Source organism: Harpia harpyja, chromosome 16 (assembly GCF_026419915.1).
Source record: "Harpia harpyja isolate bHarHar1 chromosome 16, bHarHar1 primary haplotype, whole genome shotgun sequence".
NCBI classification, from domain to species: Eukaryota; Metazoa; Chordata; class Aves; order Accipitriformes; family Accipitridae; genus Harpia; species Harpia harpyja.
Genome location: NC_068955.1, coordinates 16424340 through 16432473, shown reverse-complemented (window position 1 = coordinate 16432473; position 8134 = coordinate 16424340). Strand labels below are relative to the sequence as shown.

At 54.3% G+C, this 8134-nt stretch overlaps 1 protein-coding gene across 1 annotated transcript; it reads left to right on the top strand.

The window, feature by feature from the left end:
• Positions 1-220: 220 nt before the first annotated feature.
• Positions 221-2062, top strand: CDKN1C (cyclin dependent kinase inhibitor 1C). The gene is made up of 3 exons (XM_052811912.1): positions 221-997; positions 1101-1227; positions 1346-2062. The coding sequence occupies exons 1-2, from the start codon at positions 229-231 to the stop codon at positions 1220-1222; spliced, it is 891 nt and encodes a 296-aa protein (XP_052667872.1). The 5' UTR covers positions 221-228; the 3' UTR covers positions 1223-1227; positions 1346-2062.
• The last annotated feature ends 6072 nt before the right edge of the window (positions 2063-8134 follow it).

Genomic DNA, 8134 nt, shown 5'->3' with positions numbered 1-8134 from the left:
GGCAGCACGGGGGGGGGGAACCCCAAGCCCGAAAGCCGCCGGGGAGGAAGCGGCGGCGGAGCCGCGGCCGCCGGCAGACAAAGGGAGCTGGGCCGGCGGCGGGCGGGGAGCGCCTCGGCCGCCCCCCGGGGCCGGGCCAGCGCCGGGGCCGCCCCCCCCCCCGGGCCGCCCCCCTCCTTCCCGGTCCTCGGCGGGGCCGGGCCGGGCCAGTGCTGCCCGCCGCAGCCAATGGAGGGCGCGGGCAGGAGGGCTGCCGCCGGGGGCCGGGGGGGCGGCGGGGGGGTCCCCGCCAATCGCGGCGGGCCGACGGCGGGGAAATACTATTATGCTAATGGTTGTTTTGCTCGCACTCGCGGGGAGCGGGGTTTAAAAGCCGGGCGGCCGGAGGTAGGGGCTCAGAGGTGGGAGGCAGGGCCGGCCGGAGCGCGGAGGGGAGGCGAGGCGAGGCGCGGCGCGGCGGCGGGCGGGGGGGGCACCCACCCCTTCCTGGCCCACCGCATCCCAGCCAGCCACCCCGCGTCCTCCCCGGCGACGATGTCCACCGTGCGCCTCTCCGGCGCCGCCGCCGCCGCCGCCCTGGAGCGCCTCTCCGCCCGGCGAACCCTGGCCGGGCCCGGCCGCAGCCCCGTCTGCAGGAGCCTCTTCGGGCCGGTGGACCACGAGGAGCTGGGCCGGGAGCTGCGGAGCCGCCTGCGGGAGATGGGGGAGGACGACCAGCGCCGCTGGGACTACAACTTCCACACCGACACTCCGCTGCCGGGGCCCGGCCGACTGCGCTGGGAGGAGGTGGAGGGCGGCACCGTACCCGCTTTCTACCGGGAGACGCTGCAGGTGGGGCGGCACCGCGTCCCCCTCCGCCGGGCGCCTCCCTCCCCGCCGCCGCCCCCCGCCACCGCCGGCAAGGGGCCCGGGGGGCGCCTGAGCCGGGAGAACCGCGCCGCGCCCCGCCGCCGCGGCATGCGGCTCCGCCGGAGGGGCCCGACGGCCCGCATCACAGGTGCGGGGGGGGGGGGCGGGGGGGACCGGGGGGGGCGGTGTGCGTCCCGCCGCCGCGGCTGACGGACCGACCCCCCCCCCCGCCCGCCCCGTTCCCTATCCAGATTTCTTCGTGAGGAGGAAACGGCCGGCGGAGCCCAAGGCGGCGGCGGAGCGCCCCGCCAGCTGCCCGGCGCCCCCCGCCGCCGTGCCGGCTGAGCAGACCCCCCGCAAGCGGCTCCGGTGAGCCAGGTGAGGCGCGCCCCGGGGGCGGGCAGGGGTGCCCGGGCGCTTTCTGCGTCCCCCTGCCCCCTTCCCCCCCCCCCCCCAATTATTTTTTGTTTTTCTCCTCGTTTCTGTTCCTCCCCAGACTTTTGCACTACGGCACCCACGGGAGAGGCGCGCCGCCCCCGGAGGCGCGGCGCCCCGGAGGCGCGGGGGGCCGGGACGGGCGGCGCGGCGAGCCGGGACCCCCCCGCGCCCGCCCGGACCGGGAGCGGGAGCCGGAGCGCCTGCCCGCCGGCCGCGGCCGCGCACGGAGCAGTGTTAACGTACAACTGTGCAATGTATTACGTTTTGTATAGAAATGTATTATGCCTAATGTGAGTACACTGGCCAGAAGTGTAAAGCTTTAAAAGTCATTTATATGAAATGTTTAATCTCTGCTGAGCTCTCAGTGCAAAATAAGAAAGGAAAAAGGAAAAAATGAAAAAAGCAAGTGTATATTTGTACAAAACTTTTTTTAAGAGTTATACTAACTTATATTTTCTATTTATGTCAGAAATGTGGATAACTTTGACATCCAATAGTCTTTTTTTTTTCTTTTGGTTAAGCCAAAGGGCACTATATTTGCTTTTGTTATTTACAAAATGTAAATTTATTTTTATAGTGGGAACTGTTTTTTGGTTTTTGTTTTTTTTTTTTTTGCATTCACAAGATGTAGCTATGAATCAAAATATTTTTTAGACTTTACTTGAAGACAGATCTGTTTCAATGGTTCCTGAGCCGGTCTGTACCACTGCCATTGCAAATAATGCCACAACTTCAATAATAATAAATAAATGAAAAAGCCAGGAAACCCCTGCAAGGCTGCTTGGTGTGTGCTGTGCAGACGCCCTCGGAGGGGTGAGTGAGAGCCCGGGGGGGCTCGGACAGGCCCGAGGCTCGGCCGGTGGAGCCATGCCCAGCTCTGTGCCTTTTGGGAAGGGGGGTGTGTGGCTCCTCCCTTGCCGCGGGGCACCAGGCGCTTCCACCTACACGGCCCGGGGTGCAAAGCTTGAGTGCAAGTCAGAGGGGAAAAGAGGTTTTTTTGCCCTTGATAACAAGTCGGTTTGAGTCCTGGTGGAGTTAACCAAGTGTAACGGGCACACACACCCTTCATCACACCCTGAAGCTGGCCTTTCAGCACATTTTATGACTATTTCTTTATTTTTAACCATTTCCCTCTCTTTTTTTTTTGGTCTTCTTACCAAAGTGGTATCTACCCCCCCCCCCCCTTGAGAACCTGGCTGTGGTGGGGCTGTTGCGTCCCTCACTTAGGAACAGCCTGGGGAGGGGGGGTGACTGGTGCATGCAGACCACAGCCCCACAGTGTCCTAGGCAGGCTCAGGGGAGATGCCCCTGCTTTGGGGGGGGTGACATACAAATTCCCCACCCCTTCCCAGCCGTGGGCCCTCAGACCCTGACCTGGATCTCACAGCCATGGCTACTGCAGGGAAAGACTTCCTGGGACCTCTTGCCCAAGCCCAGCAATGATTTACAGGGCAAACAACAGTGCTGGGAAAGGCAGCAATTCCAGCTAGCCATGAAAGAGGGAAAAAGGAAAACAGACAAACCTCTCCCGACAGACAAAATACCCAGCATTTTGGCATTAATGCTTCTGTGGCAGTGCTGTCACAACCACGCACCCCAGGCAGTTTGCGGGGGGCACCCCATCCCCATGGCAGGTTAAAGCCGTGGGATCTGCATGAAGCCTGATGGGGTCAGGGCATGTGCCCCGCTCAGGGTGCCAAACCCTGCGCTGCCTGGGGGGGGCGACAGACTAGGTCTGGTCCCAGCTGCAGGTGGTGCAAGGATGGGGGTGCTGGAGAGTACAGATGGGGAGGGGAACCGGGCTTTTAGAGGCATGGGGGCTGGCTGGCCAGATTTGTCCCTTTCAGACCCCACTCCCCACCCTAGCACCTCCATGGAGTGCTGCACCCCCACGCTGGACCCAGTGGTGGGGTGGGGGGTGCGAGGGCATCGCTCCCTGGCCCTCTGACCTCTGCAACGATGCTCTTTCATGGGGGGGGGGAAGGGAGCCGAGAGAATAAGGCTCAAGGTTTATCCGCATCGTCTTCCCCGGGCCCCCGCAGCGCTCCTCTCTGGCCCCCCGTCACGGCCGCCAAACGCTCCGGGCTGTAAAAGTAACATTGATTACCTCCAGCTCCGTGATCGCTTAATCAGAACGGGATTATTTTACGCACCCGCATCAGTGGCCGCTGACTCAATACGATTTTCCCCCTCTTTGAAAAGAAAAATAGCTTTTCCCTTTCCTTATGAAAGCCAACAATACCCGGAGAGAGGCAGCTGGATCCTCCAGGATTTATGGGCTTTTCTCTCGCTTTCATGAAAGCAGGTGCCTTTGGGACCTCCATTGTCCCAGCCCCCAACTAATAATAGGACTTTCTGCAATGAAAGATCCCTGCTCCGGGCTCCCGAATACCTTGGCTGGAGGAGCCACCGCCTGTGCCGAGGTGTGCCCAGCCCAGCCCGGGAGGAAAGCTCGCACCCCCAGGAGAGTTTAGGCCCAGGGCTCTTCACTAAAGCGACTAATTCCAGCTCTCGGGCATCGCTAGAGAGGAGCCGGCGGGTTTCCAGCCTGTGGCGTCCCGCAGGCCCCTGGGCTCTGCTCTCCTTGAGGTCCCGGGGGTGTGGGAAGGGGAAGGGGTGCGGGAAGGGGAAGGGGTGCGGCCACCCCCGCGCCCTGCCCCACCCAGCCCGGCCGGCCCTCCTTGCCCCGGCACAAAGCACACTGCCCCTATTCTTTCGGCCTTTGTAGCCATATGGCAAATCCATGTAGACACAGCCAACATCCATTTATTCAGGCACATAATGTCCCGCAACAGGGAACAATTGGAACTTTGTTTGCTTCTATTATTGATGCGAATGGGCGACAGAGAGAGAGAGAGAAAAAATCATTTAACTATAAGAGATATCCAGCTAATTATGAACCATATGTGCCTATAGTTTCAAAGCAATCCAATGAAGTTCATTTTAAATCTAGACTACTTTATTAGTACGGAAGACAGATGTCTCAACAGTACATGCATCAGAGGAAACCATGTAAAGAAGTTCTTGAAATATTTAACTAGGACTCATTCATTGTCAGAGGGGCTTTAAAGTGCCCTTTATCATGAAATGCATAGGCAGAAGCGGAGGGAGGCTGACAGTTGTTATGGCCAACCCACTTACCCCTTAGCGGTAAATCCCAAATTCCACTTTGGATTTGAGGACAGGAATATTTTTGGAAAGGATTCAAAATATCAGGGGTCTTGAAGGACCAAGGTTGCCGCTCATTACAGCTACAAAAAGTCAGGTTGTTATTTGAGCTGCCTTAATCCCAGGCTGAAGCCAGCTACACACTTAGAGGAATACTCTACCCCACATCACCACTGCTCCTTCTCCCAAGGAGCAGAGCCGTGCATTTGGGGGATGGCCACTGCAGTTCCTCCCCTGCCCCGAGAGAGACCAAGACAGGAGTGTTAACGTTGCTGGACCTCCAGAGATTTGTTTCATATGAGCATCTTTCAATGCGAATCCTGTGGTGGGTATCTAAAGGGAAAGGGCACTGCAGGAAGACTGGAAGGGAAGCTTGGCAGGAGAAAGTCTTTCAGATTTTGGTTTTTGGGGGGGGGGTTGGTTTAGCAAATGCAATTATCAGCAAACAATCTTGGCAAAAAGGTTAGCGCTATCTTTATGAGCACAGCAACATCTACCAGTAATTAAGCCACTTCAGTTAGATGAATGCAACATATGGTTGACACCGGGAATCATTCTCCTTCCTAGAAGCAACTTTTCTTTCTGGGCCAAAACTTGGTCTATTATTGCTTAAAATAAACAAAAAGCTGCTTTCCACTTCTTGAGCAAATATTTGTTGCTAATGAGCAGGAGGTGTAGGTAACAGGATGGGGAAAAAACCCATCATTTTTAAAGAATAATTTCCTACATTTGGGTACAGAAATAAAATAAATTCACTAAATGCCCAACTGACTTGCAACAAGTTGTGATGGCTTGGTAGGATGGTTACACCGGGAGATGCATGCAAAGGATGCACGTGGGCAGACGGAAATTGAATTGACTGTGTTTAAGCAGAGAAACAGATAGGAAGAGAAAGAGTGTGTGTGCATATACTAACACACACATATATGTACATGAAATAACTAATCAGAGAGTATAAAATAATTAACCAGGGAGCTGGATTTTTTTTTTTAGCTACCTTGTCACCTATTGCTACAGAATAAACTCAGAATGGTTTTTCCAATGCCTTTCCCCCCCACTAGCCTGTACCCTCTCAGAAATGTTCTTCTTGACAAGCATTTTTGGAACAAAGCAGGCCAAACACAAACCAAAAGTCTTTTCGTAAGATGAAAGGATGGGATTATATCTGTTATTCTGACTCACAGAGCAAGGAGGAGAATCAAGCATCTCCTCTCCCATCGCACAGTATCTAGTACTAAAGACTACACAATCTCTTTTCATGTCAGTGGTGAAATTCCCAATGAAAAGAATTTAATGGTTTTGTTTGTTTGTTTTTTAAACTAAGGGGTTTTTTAGCTGTATATTTCCAAGAAACTTTTGTTGGGAGAGATTTTGGGGGAAAAAGAAAAATGCTAAACAGTTAGGTGAGCTGTACAAACGTAAAGGCCCTGAAGCAGGCCCTGCTATGAGATAAAAAAATAGCTCAAACTCTCTTAAACACAGGACAAACTACATTTTGGAGCCACTTTCCCCAATCTTCACAGCCAAGTCTCTGCTCCAGGAAAATCAGTGGCCAGTGGTGGTTGTGCAGCCTCACATCTGCATCTATGTTTTCATGGGGTCCCAATCTATAGGATGGGGACAGGGATGCAGGGAGAGGGAACAGGAGGCAGCACCAGAAAACATCTGGGGTGGGGATAGCAGGGTGCAGGTGTAGCAGAAGCACAGCTGAGGCTGGGGTATGCTGGAAGAGGCTGGGCAGTGGGCACCAGACTCTGCCGGTGTGCACGAGGGGAGGGAAAGAAAGGAACAGGCCACAAGATTTATATTCTGCATTATATATTCATTTATATTTGTATTTTGCGCAGCCTTTCAGAGGCTGCCTGACCCCAACAAACCTCTGCTGCCTGCAAATACCCATTAAACTAATCCGGTAACATCCCGTCCCTCCCCTCAACTCATCTGCAGATGGGTGCTAAGGATAATCTGCTATTTTTTATCCCTGTGGCCCAAGTCAGCGTGGGATCTAAAATGCCCCAGCCCTGCTGAGGAGTCACTAGGCTTCACATCACCCCAGGATTACTCGCTCTCCCCTACCAGATTTCCTTTAGCATACTCAATGCTCTTTCTCGCACGCGCACTACACTTGTATTACACGCAGAATGAGGATTGGGAAGGAAACACTCAGGTTTTGGAGGTGCCTGAGCTGTCTGTACAATTTCATCCCAGATCCTTTGCTAATGGTGCATTTTCACAGGCATGCACACCATTTCTTCCCCCAGGGCACACGCTACCCACTTCATGCAGCGCTTTCCCTTGGAGAATGAATCCAGGCTGTGTGGCAAAGGGGAAATTGCTGGGTAAGCTCCTGCCAGAGAATCTGAGAAAGTAAAGCAAGGGCCTGCAGGATGCTTTCGCACTTAATCCAATGCCAACAGTCTAAAATGCCCCAGCCCCACTGAGGAGTTGTGGGCTTCACATCGCCCCAGGATTACTCACTCTCTCCTACCAGATTTCCTGTAGCATACTCGATGCTCTCTCTCGTGCACATGAGAGTTGGATACAGGTTTTTTATTCTCTGGAGGACAGTTGGCTCCTCCTGACCTGTTCCTGCAACAGAGGCATTGGGCAGTCCTGGACAAGGTGCTTGACATTTTCACAAGCAGCCAGTAATCGTGGCCACCTTTGCTGGGCATCCAATAAGAGATTCTTGGGTCCGACTCGCGAAAGCATTGAGCAGCCACAGCTGCAGCCAGGGTTGCTGAGCACCGGGCTCTGCCCGTGTTTTTGGCCAGGTGAAGCCCAGGGCTTCGAAGGGGATGGCTATGGGGTACCTTGGACCAGCACTCCAAATTAATTATTGGCTCCCATCTCTTTTTCTGTTGGCATCCCATCATTAAACAGGGATAATAACACTCATCATTTATATTTTAATCCATTAATGTTTGGAAAGCGCTCAGATACTACCATGAGCAGCACCATATAAATCCAGCAGGGAAATTAACGTCTTTGAGCAGGGTTTGAATAGTACGCAGTTAATAAGACATAGCACCGTCCATTGAATGGCAAGAAAAGCAAAATTGAGCAACTGCTCATTAAGCAAGCACCGTTCACTCTGTGCACTCAATGCGATCATTTAATTAAAAGATTTTATCATCGTGCACAGACACAAGGGGGCAGAGCCAAGGCCCCGTCTTCCCTCATCCTCTCCTGCTCCGCATCAAACACACCAGAGTATTTCTTGGATGTAACCTAGAACAGGAACCTAAAAAACATTCCATATTCTTTTTCCAAGCCCTACAGTAACCGAAACCACTACCTGAGCTTTGACAAGTCTTTTCACCTCACCACATCTTTTTTTCCCTGCATGCCATCCGTCGGTCCCACCCTCACCCTGCTGACTCTCCAGGAGGAGAGGGACAGGACGACCTCCCAAACTCCTGCGGACGCAGCACCTCGACCCCAAAACGCACTCTCCACCCTTGTCATCACGGCAAGCCTAGGAAATCACCGCTGTGCCTGGCTACGAGGTGGGGGGAAGGAGAAGAGTTTTTCACAGCTGGAAGATGCTTTGATCGGGGCTGTTTTCGAGTGACACTGGATTAGAGGGACACGAGCACGCAGCTCCTCTTGCACGCTGCTCTCTGCGAGGGCTGGTGACAATACACATGCAAACCAGCCACCTTAAACAAACAAAAGC

Bases quoted from the DNA above. Each gene is read 5' to 3' on its own strand.
- CDKN1C (XM_052811912.1), top strand. From the start codon at position 229: ATGGAGGGCGCGGGCAGGAGGGCTGCCGCCGGGGGCCGGGGGGGCGGC. The intron at 998-1,100 runs GTGCGGGGGGGG...TTCCCTATCCAG, and splicing joins CCCGACGGCCCGCATCACAG to ATTTCTTCGTGAGGAGGAAA.